We start from the raw sequence: 27,472 nt of genomic DNA on the forward strand, positions 1-27,472 counted from the left end.
AAACATAAAAGCCCATCGATGTAGCTAGCTATATGCTCTCTTTGGTAAATAAATGAAACTAGCTCTGGTAGAATAATCTTTTTGAGTGTGAACTGTATTACTGTACTGTATTGTATTACACTGTATAATGCGGACTGGAATAATGCATGTTCAAATCATGATAAAGCAGAAGGCAACATGGGATTCTTGTGCAGTACATGCAGCCTACAAAGTTATAGTATAGGCTAGCAAATTTGATTTTAATTTTGAAATATAATAGGGCCTATTTGTATATTTAGTAGGCTGACACATATTTACCTTTCATATTTCCCCTAATGTTATTAGCCTGTTTCCTTCTCTCTCTCGTTGCTTCATTCCTTCCTCGCTTTCAACAGTTAAATGAAATACGTTTCGTTGTTCTTACCTTCATCATTCTAATGGCATCCTTGAATAATGTCGGACTAGAATTAGATGCAGAAGGATTTCACTTCTCTTCACAAAGGTTTAATGGTTATTGGTCTGAATAAATACTGTAACTGCTAACACATCGCACGTTCGCTCTTCTTTCACACTACCTGTGAGTTCTATTGGCTGCTGAATTTAACATTCAGCAAAGAATGGCTTGCGTTGCCTCTTTGAATACTTTATTGGTATAAGAATTGCTAAAACAAATAATATCCAACAAGCTATTCTAGTCAAGCTTTCCCTGCATGGGACTCTGAGAGCTAAGGAGTGTTTTTTTAAGGAGAGAGGCCAACGGAGCACAGGTGTGTGCGTATTGCGCAAGAGACAGAAGCTATAAATTAGAAGCGTATTATGCATAACCCATCATGAATTAGTTCAATTAGTACTGCATTGAATGTATTACCTGAAAGAGGTAGGCTAGGACATCTATATATAGGGCCATACTGTATATCAATCTATATATACTGTATATCAATCTATATATACATCTATATATATATATATATATAGAGGTCGACCGATTATGATTCTTCAACGCCGATACCGATTATTGGGCCGATACTTCATATATATATATATATATATATATATATATAGTTGTAATAATGACAATTACAACAATACTGAATGAACACTTTTATTTTAACTTAATATAATACATAAAGAAAATCAATTTCTCCAAAAAATAATGAAACATCTTCAATTTGGTTTAAATAATGCAAAAACAAAGTGTTGGAAAAGAAAGTAAAAGTGCAATATGTGCCATGTAAAAAAGCTAATGTTTAAGTTCCTTGCTCAGAACACAATAACATATGAAAGCTGGTGGTTCCTTATAACATGAGTCTTCAATATTCCCAGGTAAGAAGTTTTAGGTTGTAGTTATTATAGGACTATTTCTCTCTATACCATTTGTATTTCATATACCTTTGACTATTGGATGTTCTAATAGGTACTTTAGTATTGCCAGCCTAATCTCGGGAGTTGATAGGCTTGAAGTCATAAACAGAGCAATGCTTGAAGCACAGCGAAGAGCTGCTGGCAAATGCAGGAAAGTGCTGTTTGAATGAATGCTTACGAGCCTGCTGCTGCCTACCACCACTCAGTCAGACTGCTCTATCAAATCATAGACTTAATTATAATATAATAACACACAGAAATACGAGCCTTAGGTCATTAATACGGTCAAATCCGGAAACTATCATTTAGAAAACAAAATGTTTATTCTTTCAGTGAAATACGGAACCTTTCTGTATTTTATCTAACGGGTGGCATCTCTAAGTCTAAATATTGCTGTTACGTTGCACAAACTTCAATGTTATGTCATACTTATGTACAATTCTGGCAAATTAATTACGGTCTTTGTTAGGAAGAAATGGTTTTCACACAGTTCGCAATGAGCCAGACCCATTCCAGCCTTGTGTAGGTCTACAATCTTGTCCCTGACATCCTTGGAGAGCTCTTTGGTCTTGGCTATGGTGGAGAGTTTGGAAGCTGATTGATTGATTGCTTCTGGCTTCCAGGTGTCTTTTATACAGGTAACAAGCTGCGGTTAGGAGCACTCCCTTTAAGTGTGCTCCTAATCTCAGCTCGTTACCTGTATAAAAGACACCTGGGAGCCAGAAATCTTTCTGATTGAGAGGGGGTCAAATACTTATTTCCCTCATTAAAATGCAAATCAATTTATAACATTTTTGACATGCGTTTTTCTGGATTTTTTTGTTGTTATACTGTCTCTCACCGTTCAAATAAACCTACCATTAAAATTATAGACTGATCATTTCTTTGTCAGTGGGCAAACGTACAAAATCAGCAGGGGATCAAATACTTTTTTCCCCCACTGTACATCTATATATATATAGGGCCATACTATATATACATCTATATATATATAAAGGGTTATATGTCAATCTAGAAGAGGATTATCTATCTTGGATGTAATTTTAATGGAGTTGATGAAGAGGGAGAGCCTGCTAGAGAGTGCTCGCGGGTGCACTGATTTAAAGCAAAGGTATTCGAGTGAAAGACTGGAGCTGCAATTAAAAAAACTGTAATCTTTACAATGAAAAAACAAGGTGACCCCCGAAAGCCAGATGGAGATGGTGAAATTAGAAGCACATTCAGTCTTTATATTACTGTAGCATAGACTATGCTGCAGCAAATGTAGGCCTACCTGTCACAAGAAAAAAAGTTACCATGATGAGATACTGTAGGTCTACATCAATACTGAGATGGGCTGTCTGTCCACACCCTGAGCGTTGATTCATCATGCAGAGGACGTAGAGAAGCCAGATTTAGACATCACATATCATTTAACAGTTCCATTTAACACCATATAAATAATTTATTTTAATTCACTGGTTTCTCTCAGTTATTTATCCTGGGAAAAGGGAGTGGTTTTGAACGGTAAACCCAGTAAATCTCGGTTACCGGGTTCCCGCCATTCAACCCTAATCAGCATCCATCCTGAACATCCTCCATGCCTCACAGTGGCAAACTCTCATGATGATTGTTCTCTATCAGGTCATGTACTGTACAGGTCATATACCCATTTGAGACAGAAGATGTGGTATATGACCTGTAAAAAATACAAGGCAATGTTTGTATGACCCCCTTTCAAAAAGCCCCTTATTTACTACTTTCTTGGAGGTATACCCCTTTTTATACATATCAGTGGGTAACTGGCACATTAGTAGGGGTGTTGTTAAACCATGGAGGCTGTTTGCATTTCAAATTAGGGAGGTGTTAAACAATGGAATTGTTCATGTGATTACCAGCAAGAAAGCAGTGAACCATTCACACAGACCTGATACCTGTATTTTTGTTGCAGGAATCATGACTAGGTCTTTAGCTGGCTTTTATTTGTCCATGTTTTTTAACCCCTAACCCTTTTCAGATATACCAAAAAGCTGTTATAAAAAAGAAGGAATGGTAAAATAGTGGGATTTTGGTCTGTGTATGAAATGGATAATAGAGTAGCTCTGATATGATGGTGGTAACCCCATCCATGCTCTTCTGATCCCCTCTCCTATCTATCCTCCATCATTTTCTCACACCCCTCAGACAGACAGAGTTTCCAGTCATTTGCACATAGCTGCACATAGAGGACTGAGCGGGGGAATTTACGATCGTCAGGCGCAGTTATTCTCACCCCTCTATAAAGCTGTCGTGGATTTACCGCTGCCACCATGTCACCCGCGTCATTAAAATGTAAAAGTTTGCCGCCGCGCCACCGAGAAAGTTGCAAATGATGCCAGAGAGCGGCTTCTATGGCTCTGCTAACTGAAATTTACCCAGCAGCTCCGAGTAGTGTGTGCACCTCAGTCAGACTGAATCACAAGCTGTCACAGCTCCCATCACACTCAGTAAACCTTATGAGAGAGATTTCAGACGGAAGTCTAAAACCCACTTGCTTTTAACTTGTTAACATTTCTGGACAATAAAGTTGGATGATTTAGCAGTGCGGGGAAACCACATATTGAGATTTGATTTGATTAAATATGGCACCATCTGTCGTGAATGTTTTTATCTTAGTTAGTTATTTCTTCAAGCCAAAGAGCATAGTAGAGTTCTCACATATAAAGTCTCTTACATTTTCACAGTTGCCCAAAGCCCAACAGTATCTGACACAGAGATAGGGGATTCAAGAAAGGCCCAGCTTGCGACCTAGACTAGAACAAAGCCTGGGCATCATTTAAATACCTTCCCCCTTATTGTGTCTCCAGGTTTGGGAAGCACCGCAATGGAGACAAGATGGAGCATAAGGGGCCGAGTAAATCTAAGATGGAGGACACACAGGCGTCTGAGGAGGAGATGCTACGGATGAAACTGGAGCAGGAGAGGTGAGTGTGTGTTTGTGCCTGTGCATGTGTTTACAGGGCTCGCCCGGCTTGGTAATAGCCTCACAATTAAGTCTGTGAGGAGAATGCACAGCGCTGCTACATGCCGCTGCCCGGGAAAATGTGCAAACTGCCCAATTAACTAAATGGGGCGGTGTGGAAAGAGGAAAGTTCTGGGAAAGCATTCCGATGTCAATTTGTAAACGTCCAGACCTTTTATAACAGTACATTAAATGAATCATTTCTAAAGATTTTTTGCTTTGTGCCATTGAATGGACCTGACCTGCTAATGGTCCTGGTTCGCTCCTTCTGCTTTGACTGATTGAATGGCCGGTCTCATTAGAATTGTCAAATCAATGTTGTAGGGCATTTCTCTTTTCTTTTTGGCAGTAAAAAGGTTGTTAATCGTTCAAGAATTTGGCGTTTGGTTTCGTCATCCTGGACTCTATTAGTCCCTCGATGTTTTAGGGGACGTTGAGGCCTCTGTATAGTTACATCCCAAATTGCACCTTATTCCCTATATAGTGCACTACTTTTGAACAGATGGCACCCTATTCCCTATATAGTGCACTACTTTTGACCAGATGGCACCCTATTCCCTACATAGTGCACTACTTTTAACCAGAGCCATATGGGGCCAGGTCAGAAGTAATGCATTATAAAGGGAATAGGGTGCCATTTGGGACACAGGCTATGTATGTATGTATGAGTGAACGGACATATTTGTTTTTTGTTTTCTCCGCCTCATTCTTTCCTTGCAGACAAGCTCTATTAAATTCACTTGACTGAAGGAGACAATATCAGTGGCTGTGTGAATGGAACGAGGGGCTTGCTGCCTCTATTGTTCTCTGCAAGCCAAATGAACGACAAATGAACTTGGTTATCAAACTACTGTTGGTAATGAAGGTAATTGAAAATAAACAATGGAGTTGATATTGCTCTCAGTGGAAAGAGAGGGAGGGAGTGAGGATAGCTGCCTGTCGGATACGCACGCACACACACACACACACACACACACACAACAATGGTCTTCCTATTCAATGGGACATCTGGAGACAGTCTTCATAGAGGCTAGACTGTGACATGCAGGGAATGTCTTGTCTTGTGCTCTGTGAGCCCTGGCTGTCCCTCTGGCTGCTGGCCCAACACATTGCCAGCACGCCCCAGAGACCCACAGCCTTCCTATCCAGAGCCTTCCAAAGCCCCTGTCCCTTTGAGGCTCTCCCAAACGTCTGCCATGCAAAGCCGGTATAAAACAGCACAGACACAGACTGGGGCTAAGCCTAAAACATGCCCTCACCCTTCCCCTCCTTTCCTTACTCCCCTCACTCCCCAATCACTATTTGTCTGGATCTTGACTTGTATACGTTTCTCATTCTCCCATTTAGTCTGTTTCCTCTCCGTTCTGCATGTCTAAGCCCTAGTGTCAGAGCACTGGAGCATTATACAACAGGGCCACTTTCCTTTCCCCTTCTCACCATCCCAAAATGCCATCACTTAACCAGAATGGAAATTCTAAATTGACTCTCAGATAATGGAAATGGAATCTGGGAATCCTTTGGGAAATCGTCTGTGGTATTAATACAGTAACCTGACGTCTCGAGGAGGAGGGAGCTGGCTCAGCCTGATATTCAAAGCATGGCAGTTCAGGGGGGCGACAGTTCCAAAATCAATTACCTCTGTATTTTGGGTTGTGTTACGCCACTCAGAGGTACAAATTTTGATAGAGGTGGTGTGCTGACACAGAGTGGGTCTTGCTCAAGGCAAATGTACTGATTGATTATATAGGGCCCATTGAGACTGGGTTATTTTAGACACAGCGGTTATGATATTATGGATCGAGGGAGCGGGGGAAACGGGGACTGTATTTCTAAAACTAGCGCACGTACAGTAAGCCCAGCAGGGGAAGTGTCAGGGATGTCGGGATGGCCCGTTGCCAAACACACCGCTCAGCTGACACCAACGATTTAATTGAAGCACACTTTTTGACCGGAGCTTTTAGTGATTCTAAATATATATGATCGCCATATATATTTTACCTCTATTTAACTAGTCAAGTCAGTTAAGAACAAATTCTTATTTACAACAATGGCCTAGGAACAGTGGGTTAACTGCCTTGTTCAGGGGCAGAACAACAGAATTTTACCTTGTCAGCTCAGGGATTTGATCTAGCAACCTTTCTGTTATTGGCCACCCCTCTAATCACCTGCCTCCCCTAAAGAAAAGATGTAGAGAAGGTTAGGGTGGATTAATGTGATATCCTAGTTGTAGTCTGTGTACCCTCTTCTTCCCTGGTCTGGTCTCTAGTCTTCCCTGTGGCTCAGTTGGTAGAGCATGGTGTTTGCAACGCCAGCATGGTGTGTGCAACGCCAGGGTTGTGGGTTTGATTCCCACGGGGGGCCAGTACAAAAAAATGAATGAATGAAATGTATGCATTCACTACTGTAAGTCGCTCTGGATAAGAGCGTCTGCTAAATGACTAAAATGTAAATGTAAAAAATGCTATGAGGAAACTATAAAACAGATGGCATGTGTTACATATCTAGGAGTCTGACCTTAATAACATTATAAAAAGTATGGTTTCGATTACAGTGTTAAGAGACACTATTAGACCAAGTTTATTCTGCATAATAGCCTCCATGTATTGTAGTCTTGTGTTTATATCTGTGTGCCTCAGATATAGTAGAAACACTGATGCTGAAATATCATCCACCAGGGTACAGAACCCAGCAGTGCAGTGATGAACCATTCTGAAGTTGATAAAGAGTCATCATCAGCACCATTTGTTTTGCTATAATCTCACAAATGATATGCAACTGCCTGCCTGCCTGCCACCTGTGTTGCTGTTCAGCAGACTCCATTCCTCATCAAGCGCTTCATTAAGACCTAGCTGGAGAGGCCCTCCACAGCCACACACACAGACACACAGACACACAGACACACACACACACACACACACACACACACACACACACACACACACACACACACACACACACACACACACACACACCGCCCTCAGCACAACAGCCATTACAAGGCTTTATGCCTGTGGACAACCGCTGGCTACTCTACCTGATTGCACCACACTGAGGGACTGGCATGATTCTCTTTGATTGGTACCATGCAGGTTGGATGGGGTAGGAATAGTACAGAGAGTCCGTGTGTTTCAGGGAATCCGTTTGAGCAAGGTAAGGTACAGGATCACTCATCTTTATAATGAGTGGTTATTTGGGATACAAGGCGATTCCTAGATTGCTTGCTCAGGCCAATCCCTTTGAACGCGCTGATTCTCTCTCTCAGTGCCTGGGGTTTTGTGTGGCCTGCCGTCAATCAAGCAGAGAGATTCCAAGAGGAGGATATGCATTATTCCCTTTCATGCCTCCTGGTGTGCTGAGATTGGGATTGTCTCATTGTTTTGTCAGTTTACCAGAGCATCTGTCTGAAGCCAGGTCTAAATCCACCTCACAGTAGCAACCTGCTGGTGTCTGCTGCCTCTGTCTTAAACTGTATCCAACTGCAACCCTTCCTTCACCCTCCTTCTCCCCCCCTCTCTCTGTTTCTCCCCCCCTCTCTCTGTTTCTCCCCCTCTCTCTGTCTCTCTGTTTCTCCCCCCCTCTCTCTGTTTCTCCCCTCTCTCTGTCTCTCTGTTTCTCCCCTCTCTCTGTCTCTCTGTTTCTCCCCCCCTCTCTCTCCCTCTATTTCTCTCACTATTTCTTTCTCTCTCTGTGACTGTGGTGTGAGATTATGATGTCCCTTCTCTTATCTGGTTGGCTCCTCTGAGCTTCTAATCAGTGGCTCACACTCCTCCACTCCTCCATCCCTTCATCTCACTCTCCTCCTGCTCCCAGACCAGAAGCCTTGTAGTGCCTGTTTGGCTGTTTCCACCACGTCTGCCTGTTTGTTTGGTTTCCTGCTGATGCCAGCCAACCAAAGACAAGGTATACTGCTCCTGTTCTGCAGTTTGTCAGTCAGCAGTTACAGTAGCATCACACAACACAAGTGTGGTTGGTCGGGTTTCAAGGAACTAGTAGCTGCATGATCAACTAGCTTTCCATTTCCTTATTTTAGAATGCAGATGGACCCTGTATTAATGTAAAACTACAGACCTCAGCATCACATCAGTGTGGCTGGCTGGTTTTGGGGAATTAAGCCTCAACAGCAACAATGTTTCTTTCTATTTTAGAATTAGTACTGAAACGTCAGTTGAGAGTATATAAAGTGTACGACTTTCCTCTGTTAAATGAGATTAGAAATGAAACTTGTGTTAATGTCTTACTAATTACAGTGTCTGTAATTACGCAGCAGGTACTTCATAACTTGTTACTGCACTAAGTTAATGTGTGTTAGTCATTATCTCAGCTGATCCCTTCATAACAGTAATTGTTTTACCAAATAATTAGCTTCGTTATTTAATTTTTTTTGTAACGTGTTGCTGTCTGTCGTCATTAACATGTTGAGTTCAATGAGAGATCAAAGGAACTGATTGCAGGCCTGATTATATTTGTAATTATTTGATACTCAATTAATTTGATAATTGATACACTGCAGCAAGCTACATGTGATTATTACAGAATTTAATTGTGCCCAATTGTTTGCCTGATAAAATTCTGTAAAATAAAGTGTCAACCTTAAGGAGTCTGTCCATCAGAGTCTTAATGGGAGCACAGTCCTTTGCACACAAGATTGTACTTTTGTGGGGGGGGGGGGGGGGTTCTCAACCCATTTGTTTGAATGTGGGAAGAAAAAATATATGCAAGATGTCTACAAGAGTTACTAAAGAAAGCAATGCATTCTGTTTCATCCCGCCTCTGCAACCAAGCATATTGAACAGCCAGACTCTCTCCAAGTGGAACTCTGGAAGTGCAGACTTGGTAATGAGCGTTTGAATACAGCCGCCTCCTCCCTCCCTCCCTCTCTCTCTCACCCCCCCCCCCCCCCTTGAAAGACATACGGAGGAGGGTGCATTGGCTTCATCCGTCCAGAATTACACAGACTTGTTTGATAAACACTCCAATTTATTCAGAGCACAGAAGAAGGACCTCAGGCGAGCCGACTTGTCAGTAGTGCACCGCTCTCTCTGCAACTTCAACTCTCTCCTAACTTTCTCTTTGAAAATGAAACAAACATGGCGGATTCTTCTCTCAGCTTAATGCAGTGACTCACACTTCTGAGTTGTTTACTGTTGAGGGGAAGCTTGTGGTTTTAATTGTGATGTGTGTGTGTGTGTGTGTGCTAGTTGTGTGATGCTAAGGAGCTCTCTTCTAACAGCAACGAAGACAACAAATGAAGAAGGAAGCCACTTACCTGGAATCGAGGAAAGAAACCTTCTAGTGTTTTAAGAGATTGTCAGTCACAACCTCAATGATAAACTCCTGAATTGGCATAATCCCTTCCATTACAGTATCTAGAGCATCCTGGGCTAAGAGAAATAGAGGAGAGAACATGTTAAGAAGAGAGGAGAGTAAGGACAGAGAAGAGGAGAGGAGAGGTGAGAGTAGTAAGGATAGAGTAAAGAGACAGGAGAGGTGAGAGAGTCCACAGTAGAGAGGAGAGACACTGCTTAGTTAATTAAGGGTGATGCAGTAATGGAGTGCTTAGTGTAGGCAGAGCTATTCCTCATGTCAACACCACACTGGGTCATTAATTACGTAATGGAGTTAAGGCTGGACGTTGGGAGGGTAGGGGGGCGGGCAGTTACCCTACTACACCGACCAAGCAAGCAAATGGGGCCTACCCACCACATGGCACAGGGGTTCGGATAGGGGGGAAATGTGCCATGGAACCCTGGTCGTGAGTTGGTCAGCATGTGTGATGACTGTCATGTCTGCTAAATGACTTAAATGTAAAAATGTAATGTTACACTGGCATTGTAGGCAATCTGGCTGCTGTTGGTTGGCCCTCAGCTAGAGGTGCTAAGCCATCTGATCTGACGCTGAAGCTCTTCTCTTTCTCGCTCTCTCTCTCTCTCTGTCCTGTCTGTGTCTGTCTGTCTGTCCTGTCTATTTGTCATGTCTGTCTGTCCTGTCAATCTGTCCTGTCTGTCCTGTCTATCTGTCCGGTCTGTCTGTCTGTCTGTCTGTCTGTCTGTCTGTCTGTCTGTCTGTCTGTCTGTCCTGTCCTGTCCTGGTGTCTGTCTGTCTGTCTGTCTGTCTGTCTGTCTGTCTGTCTGTCTGTCTGTCTGTCTGTCCTGTCCTGTCCTGTCCTGTCCTGTCCTGTACATCTGTCCTGTCTATCTGTCCTGTCTATCTGTCCTGTCTATCTGTCCTGTCTATCTGTACTGTCTATCTGTACTGTCTATCTGTACTGTCTGTCTGTACTGTCTATCTGTCCTGTCCATCTGTACTGTCTATCTGTACTGGCTATCTGTACTGTCTGTCTGTACTGTCTGTCTGTACTGTCTATCTGTCCTGTCTATCTGTACTGTCTGTCTGTACTGTCTATCTGTCCTGTCTATCTGTACTGTCCATCTGTCTGTACTGTCTATCTGTCCTGTCTATCTGTCCTGTCTATCTGTACTGTTTATCTGTACTGTCTATCTGTCCTGTCTATCTGTCCTGTCTATCTGTACTGTCTATCTGTACTGTCTGTCTGTACTGTCTATCTGTCCTGTCTATCTGTCCTGTCTGTCTGTACTGTCTATCTGTCCTGTCTATCTGTCCTGTCTATCTGTACTGTTTATCTGTACTGTCTATCTGTCCTGTCTATCTGTACTGTCTATCTGTACTGTCTGTCTGTACTGTCTATCTGTCCTGTTTGTCTGTACTGTCTATCTGTACTGTCCATCTGTCTGTCTGTCTGTACTGTCTATCTGTCCTGTCTATCTGTCCTGTCTATCTGTACTGTTTATCTGTACTGTCTATCTGTCCTGTCTATCTGTACTGTCTATCTGTACTGTCTGTCTGTACTGTCTATCTGTCCTGTCTGTCTGTACTGTCTATCTGTACTGTCTGTCTGTACTGTCTGTCTGTGCCATGCAGTCTAATGTCGCCAGTCTTGCCGCTCCACCCATTATCCCATTTGAACACTGATATTGTATTTTTATGAATTTGATTAGTCAGTGAAGAGCCTAAAGCCTTGAATTCCCACTGGGTTTCCGTAAAAACCTGTCATAACATCATTGTCTGGTCTTACTGGCAGGGGTGTGACATCAGTTTGGGCAGGTGCCGAGATGAGATGAGACTGCTGTGGCGGGAACTAATCTATATCACTCTGTTTCTGACACCCACAAGGTTGTGTGTGCTGTACAATAAGAGTCTGTCTCCCAAATGGCACCCTATTCCATATGTAGTGCACTACTTTTGGCCAGGGCCCATAGGGAATAGGGTGTCATTTTGGACACAGAAGAGACTGCACTGAAGGGATGGGATTTATGTAATAAATGTATATTATTTAGACAAATACAAATACACATCGTGGACAAGCCTGAGGAGTGTATAAATGACATGGGACATGAAACATCATGTGAGCACAATACCATCAAAATCTAATCCTTCTGATCATTCTGAGAAAATGGGATTTCCATGACTAAAAATAAACGAGCCAATCCTTTTGGAATTAGGTTATTGTGACATAGATAAATAGTCATTGTTTGGAATGTGATTATACTGTTATTATAATAGACAATATACAGACCCATGAGAACTCACTGATTCCAGCCTTGTTACCACGGCAATGCTGTCAATCATCTGTGAAGGATAGCCGATGGGGGTCAGAGGTTAGCTATGACCTGAGGTCATGGGGGAAATAGGGAATATCGCACAGACTGGGAGGTGAGATGACCCCCACGTAGAGCCTGGGAGAGTGTTGGGATGAATTGTGGTGTGTGGGTGGGTGGGGATGTATGTGTGTGTGTGTGTGTGTGTGTGTGTGTGTGTGTGTGTGTGTGTGTGTGTGTGTGTGTGTGTGTGTGTGTGTTGTGTGTGTGTGTTGTGTGTGTGCGCGCGCGCCCGTATACTGGTACATAAGTGTTTTCGTTACCCCTCTGGTAGGACACAGCATCTGGATCTACTACCCAGGCTGGTGGCTGCTGCAGTGCTGGCATGCAGGGACACCAGCAGGGGTTCATCCCTCTGTCCTCACCACCGCTCCCCTGTTACCCCTGTCCCAGTCCCCCATTCCCACAGCTCCAGATCACCTTTCGCCCCTCACTCCCCCCTTGTAAGCCTGGGTCTTGTTTTCCGTGGAAGGAGAGACAGGCATTCATAGTCCAGGTCAACTGTATGAGGCAGGAAAGGCCCTGAAAGGCCCTGTTGTGTGGAAGGAAAGAGGGAAGAGGTCCCAGGGAGCTGGGGCGGGGGAGGAAGAAGAGAACAGGGTCCGGGTGGAAGAGGAGTTGGAGGAGAGATCAGAGACGGACTGTTTTCTCTCTGGTTAGAGGACCCAGGGGAGGGATCTATACACTCTCCTCAGGAAGATCCCCTGCCAACCATGGTCTGGATGGCCACTCCACGTCTGTGTCCCAAATGGTTCCCTATTCCCTACATAGAGCGCTTTGGGCCCTGGTCAAACGTAGTGGACTACATAGGGAATAGGGTGCCATTTGGGATGCCTCGCAGTTCTCCACCGGCCACACATCTGAATAACTCAGCGTGCTGTCTGTCCTCCATTAGACTTATCTTCTCTTTTCTGGGGGAAAGAAAAACAGGCTAAAGATGTTAGGAATAGCCCAATGAGATGAAGAGCCCTGCGATAGATGTGGGAGGTAGATAGACTTAAAAGTAGGAATGTTGTTGTAAGTCTGTCTATGAAGGAAATTATATATCTCTAAGTGAATTTGAAAAGGCTGCAATGTGTAGTGTCTGCAGACACTATGAAACCAACAGACTATCTTGGGTTTCATCCCAAATGTCACCCTAGCACCCTACATAGTGTATTACTGTCGAACAGGGCCCTTAGGGCTCTGGTCAAAAGTAGTTCACCATATAGGGAATGGGGTTCCATTTGGGATGCAGTCCTTTAAGACTCCACTAGAAGCTCCCTAACCTTTCCCTATTTCCCCCAGCCGATACCAACCCCTCAAATGCCTCGTTTCAAAAACCAACCCTCTTTTCAGGCATCCTCACAATGGCTTTCATGTGTTTTATTCCCTAAATAACAGTATGAAATATTGAGTTATAGCACTGCTGACCTTTTCTTCTCTCTCTCTCTCTCTCTCTCTCTCTCTCTCTCTCTCTCTCTCTCCCATCTCTCTCTCTCTCTCTCTCTCTCTCTCTCCCCATCTCTCTCTCTCTCTCCCATCTCCCCATCTCTCTCGCTCTCTCCCGCATCTCTTTCTCTCTCTCTCCCCATCTCTCTCTCTCTCTCTCCCCATCTCTCTCTCTCTCTCCCCCATCTCTCGCTCTCTCTCCCCATCTCTCTCTCTCTCTCCCCTCTCTCTCCTCTCTCTCCCCCATCTCTCTCTCTCTCTCCCCATCTCTCTCTCTCTCTCCCCATCTCTCTCTCTCTCTCCCTCCCTGCCTCTCTCCACCCCCCTCCCTCCCTGCCTCTCTCCGTCCCTCCTCTCCAGGATCCAGGCGAAGACGAGGGAGTTCCGTGAACGTCAAGCGTCGGTGGCGAGGGAGAGGGAGTACGCTGAGATCCTGGACATCAACCCCAACCTGAACTGCACCTTTAGCTCCAACGAGGACGAGGAGCACCCCTACGCGGGCATCGGCTCTCTGGACGGGTCATCCGAAGACAGCAGACAGGAGCCCCTCCAAGGGCCCCAGCCCCCCCAGGACAGCGTTCCAGACCAGCCCGACCTGGAAGCCCTCTATGCCCAGGTCAACAAGCCTCGCAACGGACACCCTCCCTCAGCTGACAGGTAGGGGGCATGGCTACCCACCACCTACACTAGCAACTCCAAAAACAGTCAGCAACTAACAGCATCATCAACAACAGCAACACCTCACCTCCATCTCCTACAACACCAACAACACCATCAACAACAACACCACCACCACCACCCAAAACCAACAACACCACAACCACCACCACCCAAAACCAACAACACCATCAACACCATCACCACCCAAAACCAACAATACCATCAACACCACCACCCAAAACCAACAACACCGTCAACAACAACAGCACCAACAACACCATAAAAAACAGCACCAACACCTAAAATCAACAACACCATCAAAAGCAACAGACCACCAGCGCCCCCATCACCATCTGGCTCATCTACAATGCACACAGCCAGACACACAACCACGGTCTTCCATTTAAACCTCATTTATTAAAGATGGGGGGGGTGTATTTCTTTCTCTTTTTCAAATTGTTTTATTTGTCACACATGTCACACATACTGTGCAAGAATACCACAGGCAGGTTTTTACACTGTGTCCCTTAGGCACTGCGAGACCCAGGTAGATTGTGGATTCTTACAGCGGGGGCAAATCCGTCAATAATTCTGTTCTCAGGGTGTGAAAAATGTAATATCAGAACAACGCTCACTTTTATTGTCCAGGGTCATGTCTAATCCTCCCCTGCTTCCACACACCTTGTCTGGAGGCGCTCTGCATCACTGTCAATGCACGCGCACACACACACACACACACACACACACACACACACACACACACACACACACACACACACACACACACACACACACACACACACCCACCCACCACTGTCAGTAAAGCTTCTCTGGCCAATAAGGGAGAAGGTCATCTATAAACCCAGGAGTCAACAGGAATATATGATGTGATAAAAAATACAGCTTGGTATTATTACATTGTTTAGCTATGTTAATTAGTGTGAGGAAGGCATTGGTATTCTGAAGAGCTATTTTGAAGATTCTGCTATGCTTGTATGTACTTGGGCTTTTTGAGTTTGTTTTTTTTACTCTGGCTTTTGTCGGTAGTACATTGGTTTGTTACAAATGAACCCTATTCCCTTCATAGTGCACTACTTTTGACCAGGGCAGTATACAGTTCAGGGAATAGCGTGCCATTTGGGACACAGCCATTGTATTACTGATACATTGCCAGTGATCTGTTAAAAGCATCCAATGCTGGGAGTCTTTTGGTTTGGCAAAAATGCTGTGTTTTCAGTTCCCCATTAGCTTATGATGGGAACTGCTTTAGTTTCCCAAAACAAAAAAAGGAAGGAAGGCAAATATTTATCACAAACACAAGTTTCATAAATATGGCAAAAAGTATGTCATGTCGAGGGACCAAAGTTCTCAGTTGCATTTCTCACCGCTCTCTACAATCTGTTATTTAAGACATGCTCCGGTACTTTGGCGACTAAGAAAGTATTTTTTAACCTCCCTCTTTGGGCTGGATATATCAGTGTGTAGGTCATACATGAAGAATTACTGTCTCTCCTCAATTAGCCACCAAATCCCGAGTTGTTCTCTTGAAGCTGTGCTGTACCATTTTCCCTAAATTTCTCCCCACGTGGACCATCTCCCTTACAATTCCAGTTCTAGACAATTCTTAGTTCAGCCCCTCACATTTGAGTGACAGCTTGCGAGAGGCCTGTCCAGAGTTATCCAATGAGGTTACAGTGCAGGCCCAACGGCTCAGTGGGCACAGCAGAGAGAGAGCAATGACGTGGTGCACATACACTATATATACAAAAGTATGTGGACTCCCCTTCAAATGAGTGGATTCGGCTATTTCAGCCACACCCATTGCTGACAGATGTCTAAAATCGGGCACACAGCCATGCAATCTCCATAGACAAACATTGGCAGTAGAATGGTCTTACTGAAGAGCTCAGTGACTTTCAACGTGGCACCGTCATAGGATGTCACGTTTCCAACAAGTCAGTTCGTGAAATTTCTGCCCTGCTAGAGCTTCCCCGGTCAGCTTTAAGGGCTGTTATTAAGTGGAAACATCTAGGAGCAACAACGGCTCAGCCGCAAAGTAGTAGGCCACACAAGCTCACAGGACAAGACCGCCGAGTGCTGAAGCGCGTAGCACGTAAAAAATAGTCAGTCCTCGGTTGTAACACTCACTACCGAGTTCCAAACTGCCTCTGGAAGCAACGTCAGCACAAGAACTGTTCGTCGGGAGCTGCATGAAATGGGTTTCTATGGCCAAGCAGCCACACACAAGCCTAAGATCACCATGTGCAATGCCAATCGTCGACTGGAGAGGTGTAAAGCTCACCGCCATTGGACTCTGGAGCAGTGGAAACACGTTAACTGGAGTGATGAATCACACTTCACCATCTGGCAGCCCGACAGACGAATCTGGGTTTGGTGGATGACAGGAAAACGCTACCTGCCCGAATGCATAGTGCCAACTGTAAAGTTTGGTGGAGGAGGAACAATGGTCTGGGGCTGTTTTTCATGGTTCGGGCTGGGCCCCTTAGTTCCAGTGAAGGGAAATCTTAACGTTACAGCATACAATGACATTTTAGACGATTCTGTGCTTCCAACTTTGTGGCAACAGTTTGGGGAAGGCCCTTTCCTGTTTCAGTATGACAATGCCCCCATGAGCAAAGCGAGGTCCATACAGAAATGGTTTGTCGAGATTGGTGTGGAAGAACTTGACTGGCCTGCACAGAGCCCTGACCTCAACCCCATCGAACACCTTTGGGATGAATTGGAATGCCAACTGCGTGCCAGGCCTAATCGCTCAACATCAGTGCTCGACCTCAGTAATGCTCTTGTGGCTGAATGGAAGCGAGTCCCCGGAGCAATGTTCCAACATCTAGTGGAAAGCCTTCCCAGAATTGTGGTGTCCATGTACTTTTGGTCATGTGGTTTATCTGCACGTGTGACGTAGACACAATTTTCGGGGACCACTTTTGGCTACTACTTTCAGATCTAGGGAGGGAGATTGTCCCAGTAGGAGTGTGTGTGCTTGTGCGTGTGTGTGAGCATGTGTGCGTGGGCTAGCGCATCTGTGAATGTGTCTGTGTAGACTACCAATGAGAAATCATTCCCTACTACCATACTATGACAGCCCAGTAGATATGACAAGGCTATCCACCCCTCCATTAACCTGCTAAATCCATGTTCCAATACTTTCTGGGCTTAGGAAAGGCCGTCAGTCCATATGTCTGATTTGAAGGTCAGTGTGGGTAGATGGTAGCATATGTTTCCTGAGGATATTGTTGTCTCATAGTGGCCAGTGAAACAGCACCAATCCTGACACTGACTGTGACCGTATTGATAAGACTTATGGTTGGCTGGAAAACAAATCTTAACATACTCAACAATACTACAACTCTTAGCATAAATCGAATATTTTTGGTCTTCGTGATACTTGTTTCTTGACGATGGCATTCAATGAATGGTGTTGGTTTTGATAATAAAATGACATTTTGAAACTGTCATTGTTCTACTAAGAGTTTCTGAGTATCTTGTCATCCCCCTGTGATGTGTGATTACCAGACGGCTGGAGTAGCTCCTGGTGGCTTCATGGTGATGATCCAATTCATTTCCCTCAGTGACACTTAGACCTATTTATAGAAATGTTTCAGCTTACTGCAAATTCTCTGTCAGAGAAAACAAGAGTTAGCGATGCACAAGTAGATGCACGATTCTCTCTCTCTCTCTCTCTCTCTCTCTCTCACACACACACACACACACACACACACACACACACACACACACACACACACACACACACACACACACACACACACACACACACACACACACACACACACAAGCTAAATGGCTGCTTGTCATTACTTAGACTTTGCCAAATCTTGATTTCGCTGTGTGTGTGGTAGCGCTCCATGTTTCACAGGAACACTGTAATGTTTCTTCCCTCCTTGTACAAATTGGTGAGATGTCGCTTGCATAGTAGCATGAATACATTAGCCCTGGTAGAAGCTCGCCAGACGGTAGATCTCTCTGGAGTTGAGACGTTCTTTTAAAGTTGCCCTCTTATTTGGGGCCTCTTGTTTCATAGGGTCATGTTTGATGCAGATAACAACATTCATATAGGCTTATTTTACTATAGTGAGATTAAAGCTGAAACATAAGTACTTTTCAGAATGGAGACTGGGTGTCTGAGTCTGAAATATTCATAAGTCAAAATAGGTACCAGAATTCTGGCTGTAGCTGCTATCGTTGCATTGTTTGGATTTGATATTAAATATGCACCCTATGTTAGAGGTGGAGTTTTTGGTTTTGCACCTCTGGTTGATTTGCATATCTCGTGTATGCCAGCCTCAGTGGAATGTCTGTAATATTTGTCTGTGTGCCTGCGAGATTAATAATATGCGTTCATTTTTACTTAGCTCAAAGGCTCAGTATTTATACGACTACAGCAAATACATTCACATTCAAGACTGCCGTCATTTTCCTTGTCAAAACAAACATAAACAGTCATTTGCATTTTTAAATTAAAGTTAATGGAACTTTCATAGACTCAAATACAAAGAAGGAACACCGAAGAATTTCAAATTGGATTTGACTGTTACTGAAATATAAAGTGGGCTAAGTGGCATTTTGAAGTACAGTTTTAAATACGTTTTGAGGTGCTAATTTCCATAAACGTTAGAAAAACATTCCCCTCTGCTGAAGTTTTATTTTGCCTCACAGAATTCAACCAAAAGGAAAATATTGTCATCTTTGAAGAGATGACAGGGAGAATGAACTTCCTGTTTGAAGGTCACATGTCAGGAAGTGGATAAGGTTCGTCCAGGGAGAGGAACTGCTTCTGTGTTGTCAGTCACCAGAATTAATGACAAGGACAACTAGGCATTTAACCTTGGTTTGGGTACAATTACACACGCTTCTGTTGGTGGCTTCTCACGGCGACAAACTTAAATCAAAGGGGCATGTTGCGGCTTTAATGCTGAGGCAATAAATAAATCAAGTGCATGTATATTCAACATGAAATAAAGATATCACTGGATGTGCTGATGCACACGCATGCCAAGGTTATTTATCCAAATGCCTGCTCCTTCTTTGACCGACCAGCAGATTTTAGCCCGTCATGGATGACTGAATACGAATTCATGCCTTTGTAATAACATAAATGCAAACACGCATGCAGCACACAGGACATAAGATGCCAAAAAACATATATAATACTGGTACAGTCTTGGAAAGAGACCCTCTAAACCTGGAGAGACTGACATTAGGTTATATTTCTCTCCATATCTTATCGCTGCCATGTTAAGGCTATTCATCTGATAATCATTTAGCATGCTGGAGACAGAGCGCAACTTCACAGTACCACTCACATTGAACTAGTTGTATTCTCCTGATTCATAGATAGTAATAGTACACTACAGCAGAGGTCACATGGTAATCACCAGATTTCTCCCCACTAACAGCTTCTCAATAACTCCAATGTGTTTGCTGTTCAGTTGGACAGGCTTGTGGCTGGTCTCTGGAGCACAGCAGACACACAGTAACACTGTATTTGTCTGTGTGAACCACAACGCAGCATCGAAGGCCGGAGGCACCAGACCCATAAGGTCTCTACTTTTTTTACATGGGCTGAGTGTGTGTGTGTGTGCGCGTGTGTGTGTGTGCGCGCGTGTATGCGTGCTCTATAATAGATCCTGGCTTTAATAGTGCCCTAATAGGAAGGTCAGTGTAACGGTAAAGCCAGACTGAGTCAGACATGAGGTTTATAGACCCTGGGAGATACGGGGAGCCAAGCCGTGACGCTTTGAATCCTGAATGTCACGCTGTATCACATTTTACTGTCACTTCAGGGGACGGCAGTACAACGGAGCTCATTTGGCTGTTTATAACCGACCCATGTGTTATTGGGCCTGGCTAAATGACAGGTGTTTTGACAACACTGTCAGGCTCTGTAAAACTGAAGGGCACCAATTGAAATGGAAGTATTTTTTTTCTTATACAGTTCGGGTCTTTATTAGGCTATGGTAATTATTGCCTTTGTAAAAGCTGGATGATAGTCTTTCTCAACTTTGGAAGTGTAATGCTAGAGTGTGATACCAGATTCATCATGGGAAGGTGAGCTCTCTTTCACTTACCTGCGCAGACGATATATAGCTAGCTATATAAACAGTTTTTTGTGTGTTTTTTTAGTTCCTGTGTATCTGGAGACATGACCTCTTTTTTTAGACAGGCAGCTGACAAGTCAGCCCTAGCTCAATCCACCCACCAAGGACCCCTGGGTTTTTAGGTAGTTGGAGTCGGCTGCTTCTTTTCGAGCGACAACCTGACAGGTGCCAGGCTCCATGGGATTTAGGGAGAGAGGAGAGGAGCGTGAAACAAAGCGTCACCTTTTGACGCACTGATTTGATTGACTGCTACTCCCATTACGGGATACAGTCTCTAAGCCCCTTAAAGCCGGGGTGAGAGAGGCGGAGAGGAAGAGAAAGACGGGGCTGGTCTGAAGTAAGATGTGGCGGGCTTTGTGGTAGAAAGCCCTTGAAGCTGTCTGCAGCTCCAGAGGGACCTGCAAAACACACACACACAGAGAGAGAGAGAGAGAGGAGAGAAGAGAGAGAGAGAGAGAGGAGAGAGAGAGAGAGAGAGAGAGAGAGAGAGAGAGGAGAGAGAGAGAGAGAGAGAGAGAGAGAGAGAGATAGAGAGAGAGAGAGAGAGAGAGAGAGAGAGAGAGAGAGAGAGAGAGAGAGAGAGGAGAGAGAGAGAGAGAGAGAGAGAGAGAGAGAGAGAGAGAGAGAGAGAGAGAGAGAGAGAGAGAGAGAGAGAGGAGAGAGAGAGAGAGAGAGAGAGAGAGAGAGAGAACCAGCCACAACCCATAGAGCATCACCTGTAGAGGTAGAAACACATACTGTACTGTGACAAGGTGTTTTTATCTGCTAATTTCCCTCTAAATCCGCCATGCAGACCAAGACTTTGCATGGTGCTATAAATTGGATTATGAGGTGGCTAATGCATTTTCTGCAGCTGATAAAAGGTCAAAGCTTTTCATCCGGTGGAGAAACTATTTTTTTCTGGGGGATTCTGGAGAGGGAGCGTTGTGGGCGTGAGGGACGGGGGGAAGTGAGGACGTTAAAACGTTAATCTCCTGTGAGAGACACTCTTCACACCTCAAACAGGGCTCTTTCACAGCTGCCCAGCCGTGTTAATGTCAGGCCCCCTGCCGAGTGGAGCTACCGGCTGGCTGCTAATGCAGGTCCCACACCAGGGATCATCTTCCTCTTGCTCACCCTCTTCTTCATCAGCTCACATGGACTCCTTCTCCGTCATCCTCGTTAATGCCAGGACCCCTGCTCTGCAGAGCTACAGGCTAGCTGCTAATGTAGGTCTGACACCAGGGCCCCTCTTCCTCCTCCTCATCCAGTTGTTATCCCCCTTTGTCTTCATCATCATCATTATTATTATTATTAAGATCAGCTCCTCACCATCACTCACCCAGATGGATTCTCCAGTGTAACCCAGGTTGAAGCTGTAGGCATGAGTCTTATCTGTATCTGTCCACAGGTGTTGGAATGCCAGTTGTGGTGTTTAACGCTTGGCCCCATAAAGATGGCTGTTTCAGACACCTGCATACACCATACAGTACACATATACAGTAGGGGAAAAAAGTATTTGATCCCCTGCTGATTTGGTACGTTTGCCCACTTACAAAGAAATGATCAGTCTATAATTTTAATAGTAGGTTTATTTGAACAGTGAGAGACAGAATAACAACAAAAAAATCCAGAAAAACGCTAATGAGGGAAATAAGTATTTGACCCCTCTGCAAAACATGACTTAGTACTTGGTGGCAAAACCCTTGTTGGCAATCACAGAGGTCAGACATTTCTTGTAGTTGGCCACCAGGTTTGCACACATCTCAGGAGGGATTTTGTCCCACTCCTCTTTGCAGATCTTCTCCAAGTCATTAAGGTTTCGAGGCTGACGTTTGGCAACTCGAACCTTCAACTCCCTCCACAGATTTTCTATGGGATTAAGGTCTGGAGACTGGCTAGGCCACTCCAGGACCTTAATGTGCTTCTTCTTGAGCCACTCCTTTGTTGCCTTGGCCGTGTGTTTTGGGTCATTGTCATGCTGGAATACCCATCCACGACCCATTTTCAATGCCCTGGCTGAGGGAAGGAGGTTCTCACCCAAGATTTGACGGTACATGGCCCCTTCCATCATCCCTTTGATGCGGTGAAGTTGTCCTGTCCCCTTAGCAGAAAAACACCCCCAAAGCATAATGTTTCCACCTCCATGTTTGACGGTGGGGATGGTGTTGTTGGGGTCATAGGCAGCATTCCTCCTCCTCCAAACACAGCGAGTTGAGTTGATGTCAAAGAGCTCCATTTTGGTCTCATCTGACCACAACACTTACACCAGTTGTCCTCTGAGTCATTCAGATGTTCATTGGCAAACTTCATGTATATGTGCTTTCTTGAGCAGGGGGACCTTGCGGGCGCTGCAGGATTTCAGTCCTTCACGGCGTAGTGTGTTACCAATTGTTTTCTTGGTGACTATGGTCCCAGCTGCCTTGAGATCATTGACAAGATCCTCCCGTGTAGTTCTGGGCTGATTCCTCACCGTTCTCATGATCATTGCAACTCCACCAGGTGAGATCTTGCATGGAGCCCCAGGCCGAGGGATATTGACAGTTCTTTTGTGTTTCTTCCATTTGCGAATAATCGCACCAACTGTTGTCACCTTCTCACCAAGCTGCTTGGCGATGGTCTTGTAGCCCATTCCAGCCTTGTGTAGGTCTACAATCTTGTCCCTGACATCCTTGGACAGCTCTTTGGTCTTGGCCATGGTGGAGAGTTTGGAATCTGATTGATTGATTGCTTCTGTGGACAGGTGTCTTTTATACAGGTAACAAGCTGAGATTAGGAGCACTCCCTTTAAGAGTGTGCTCCTAATCTCAGCTCGTTACCTGTATAAAAGACACCTGGTAGCCAGAAATCTTTCTGATTGAGAGGGGGTCAAATACTTATTTCCCTCATTAAAATGCAAAATCAATTTATAACATTTTTGACATGCATTTTTCTGGATATTTTTGTTGTTATTCTGTCTCTCACTGTTCAAATGAACCTACCTTTAAAATGATAGACTGATCCTTTCTTTGTCAGTGGGCAAACGTACAAAATCAGCAGGGGATCAAATACTTTTTTCCCTCACTGTATGTTAACAACTGCATCATAACCTAAAGTCCTTGCATGGGTATTTTATGTCATTGAGTGTGTATATAGCGGGTGTGGGGCGGCAGGTAGCCTAGCGGTTAAGGGCGTTGGGCCAGTCACCAAAAGGTCGCTGGTTTGAATCCCCGAGCCGACTAGGTGAAATATACTGTCGCCGTGCCCTTGAGCAAAACTCTAATTGCTCCTGTAAGTCGCTCTGGATAAGAGCATCTGCTAATGACCAAAATGTAAAATGAACATGATTGTTCCAATGCTTCCTCGTTGTCTTATATGAATAATTATTAGTCATACTACAATTATAACATAATTTACTTAAGATAATCAAGTCCTTGTAATGTACATTGATTGCTTTGTTATTGTTTTTTTTATTGCCTGTTTGCTTGGCTCAATTAGCGCCAAATCAACCATCAATCTCAGGTGCATTTTATGGTAACATTTTAATTTAACATGCAATCAAAGCTGTTTTCTCATCACGTTGTAGATAGCATCCTGAGCGATTTTTGTATTAAAGAAGCCGTTCTTTTAATAATTCATATGGAAATAAATGAACATGTTGAGCTCATTGCATCTGTTTAATGGACATACGTGTTCAATAACTTCTTTCATCGACCTCAAGGGAATAAACATTTGTGTGTGTGTGTGTGTGTGTATGTGCGCGTGCCATGCAGTAATAGATACATTGCCTTAATGGTCTGCTGTTCTGCTATGTTAATTGCAGTTACACAGCAGCAGCACTTTATTATTTACTTGCATAATTCATGGTTGTCTGTTTGAAACGCATCTTGTTGTTCCAAGATGCTCTCAGTAAGTATTACATCCAGCTCCTTTAGCGTCTGTCCCAAATGGCACCCTATTCTATAGTGCACTACTTTTGGCCAAGGCTCCTAGGGCTCTGGCCAAAAGTAGTGCACTGTGTAAGGAATAGGGTGTCATGTGGGATGCCGACTTTCTCTCGCTTCCTTTCTACATCTACCAAGTAATACAATAGGTAAAGTAAAGACGGCTTTATTGAATTTACCTGTAGGAGTTTCCCCCAACTATTTCAGCTGCGGCGTTCTGAAAGTATTTTGTTTGCCTCTGACATCTGGTAATGTTTGTCATTACTCTTGTGTGTGTGTCCCTGAGAGGCTGGGAAACGAGTGTCACAGAAAACGTCTGGAGCACCGTTTCTCTTCAATGGAAGGGAATTTTATCCTATTCAGAGGAAGGCATGTGATGTATAACATAGGAGGTACAGAGAGGTTGTCTTCTAGTTTGACTTACAGTAACCCATGAGTCAATGTTGTTGGCAGAGAGAGTGAGTTTGGGTGCTACATATAAGATGTTATAGTCATAATGCTGAAAGGTGTTTTTCTCTCCATTTCAAGTACACAGTCCACACGCACGAGCACAAACAAATCATAGAAATAGACACGGGTACAGTACACACACATGTTATATACAGTAAGTGCATTTACCCACAAACCCCTCACACACACACACACACACACACACACACACACACACACACATATATAGACAGATATGTGGTGTGCATGCACCCTTTCCTCCCTCCCTCCTCTATCTGAATTCCAGCGATAGCACCTCGGCCTCTAATGTAGCAAATGTACATCAGCCTTATCGCCCGGCTTATGCACAGATAGCAACTTGTATCTTCGAGGCAAAGCAAGTGAATTATCTTCTACGTCTGTTATCGCTCATTTCTTCCCCCTGCTTTGGAGAGGAAAGGGGGGAGAGGAGAGCAGGGGAGAGGAGAGGAGAGGAGGGAGGGGAGAAGAGGAAGGGAGGGCAGAGGAGGGAGGGGAGAAGAGGAAGGGAGGGGAGGGGAGGGGAGAGGAGAGGAGAGGAGAGGAGAGGAGAGGAGAGAGGAGCCCCTGTGGGATGCGTATGATGAGATGGAGAGCTGAAAGGCAGTTTATCCTTCCGTTTGTACCATTACATTAATTTAAGAAAGCAAACAGCCCGGATGAGACTTCTCCCAATCTCCAGCTCCTACACTACAGTGTATGTGTTCAGAATGGCACCCTATTCCATACAGTATATAGTGCACTACTTTTGACCAGAGCCCTATGGGTCCTGGTCAAAAGTAGTGCACTATAAAGGGAATAGTGTGCAATTTGGGACATAACATCTGTGTTTCACTGTTAAATGGATCAAGCTGATTTTAATGCATAGTACAGTATGTACACTGAATAAAAATATAAACACAACATGTAAATTGTTGCTTTCATGAGCTGAAATAAAAGATCCCCGAAATGTTCCACACACAAAAAAAAATGTATTTCTCTCCAATTTTGTGTACAAATTCATTTACATATCTCTTAGTGAGCATTTTCCTTTGCCAAGATAATCCATCCACCTGACAGGTGTGGCATATCAAGAAGCTGATCAACAGCATGATCATTACACAGGTGCACCTTGTGCTGGGGACAATAAAAGGCCTCTCTAAAAATGTGCAGTTTTGTCACACAACACAATGACACAGATGTCCCAAGTTTTGAGGGAGCGTGCAATTGGCATGCTGACTGCAGTAATGTCTGCCAGATCTGTTGCCAGAGAATTGAATGTTAATTTCTCTACCATAAGCCATCTCCAACTTCATTTTAGAGAATTTGGCAGTACGTCCAACTGGAAGACCACGTGTATGGCGTCATGTGGGCGAACGTTGTGAACAGAGTGCCCCATGGTGGTGGTGGGATTATGGTATGGGCAGGCATAAGTTACGGACAACAAACGAAAAATGTAATTTTATCGATGGCATTTTAAATGCACAAAGATACCGTGATGAGATCCTGATGCCTATTTTTGTGCCATTCATCCGCTGCCATCATCTCATGTTTCGCCATGATAATGCACAGCCCTATGTCGCAAGGATCTGTACACAATTCCTGAAATCTGAACATGTCCCAGTTCTTCCATGGCCTGCATACTCACCAGACATGTCACCCATTGAGCATGTTTGGGACGCTCTGGATCGACGTTTGCGACATAATGTTCCAGTTCCCGCCAATTCCAGCAAATTCGCACAACCATTGAAGAGGAGTGGGACAACATTACACAGGCCACAATCAACATCCTGATTGATACAAATGGTGGTCACACCAGATACTGGTTTTCTGATCCACCCCTACTTTTTTTTAAGGTGTCGGTCACCAACAGATGCATATCATGTGAAATCCATAGATTAGGGCCTAATGAATTTATTTCAATTGACTGATTTCCTTATATGAACTGTAACTTAGTAAAATCTTAGAAAATGTTTATATTTTTGTTCAGTATATTTTATCAGTGTCCTTCAAATAGGTGCCTTGCCTCAGAGAGACTATACTACACATAATGAGTTTTCAGCAGTAACATGAAAGAATTGTTCTCATTTAGGAACGAAAGAACACGATGCCCCCTGGAAGGGGATGGGTTGGAGGGAGGCAGGGGCCTAGTCGAGATGTGTGCACCCCGAGGGCAGTTCATCCTCAGCATTTAGCTGCAGTAAATAGAGAGTTAATCCCATGCAGCACGTCTAAAGGTTTTGGGGAATCTCTGACTTCGCTCAATATTGTGCACTGGTGAAGCAATGTATGCCTTAAGAATGTGTTATGAAGTCCTTATGTCGGTACCCTTCAAGTAAACTTACCAATATTTATTTTTGCTTCTTAATTCATAATATTCCATCAATGCAAAGCGAGAGCGGCACTCAGTTTCCAATGCTAGATTCATCTCTTGTACATAAACATAAACGGTACCGTAGATCTGTCATGACACAACGGGGTGCATGAGATAACCAGCAGCATTAGTTACGGTGCTTGGGTTTTCCGTCACTGGTTATTCGGACAAATCACAATTTCTCAGGTCTTAGTGTCTTTGGAATTCCCGAAGGGGAGGGTACATATGGCCCATAAACTTGCACGTAAGTTGCAAAGAGAGCGGGTGGAGCTCTTCATTCCGCTTCCGATCCTCGTCCTATCTCTTCTCTTAACAGGTATAGACCCTAGAACCTTATCGAGCATCTGACCAATAATGCAAGACTTTAATTCTGGGTTAATCAAGATGAATGCTAGATTTCATAATTGACAGCACAACACACACACCACACGCTATAAACAAACGAACTACATTGTCATCCTAGATTGCACTTTATGAGAACTGTTTTGATTGAACACTTTGACTTGGTTTCCGGGTCACGGGGA

The 27,472-nt window shown here is 44.1% G+C and overlaps 1 protein-coding gene across 3 annotated transcripts in view; it reads left to right on the forward strand.

Annotated features, from left to right (window-relative positions):
* The window catches only part of LOC115153707 (partitioning defective 3 homolog), a 555,114-nt gene that overhangs the window by 411,594 nt on the left and 116,048 nt on the right, over nt 1-27,472 (forward strand). For all 3 annotated transcript variants that reach the window (XM_029699308.1, XM_029699315.1, XM_029699317.1), the window contains 2 exons: nt 4,167-4,283; nt 13,789-14,085. In XM_029699308.1, coding sequence (XP_029555168.1) covers nt 4,167-4,283; nt 13,789-14,085 — 414 coding nt within the window. The remainder of the gene's footprint in view (nt 1-4,166; nt 4,284-13,788; nt 14,086-27,472) is intronic.

Source organism: Salmo trutta, chromosome 2, assembly GCF_901001165.1.
Source record: "Salmo trutta chromosome 2, fSalTru1.1, whole genome shotgun sequence".
NCBI lineage: Eukaryota > Metazoa > Chordata > Actinopteri > Salmoniformes > Salmonidae > Salmo > Salmo trutta.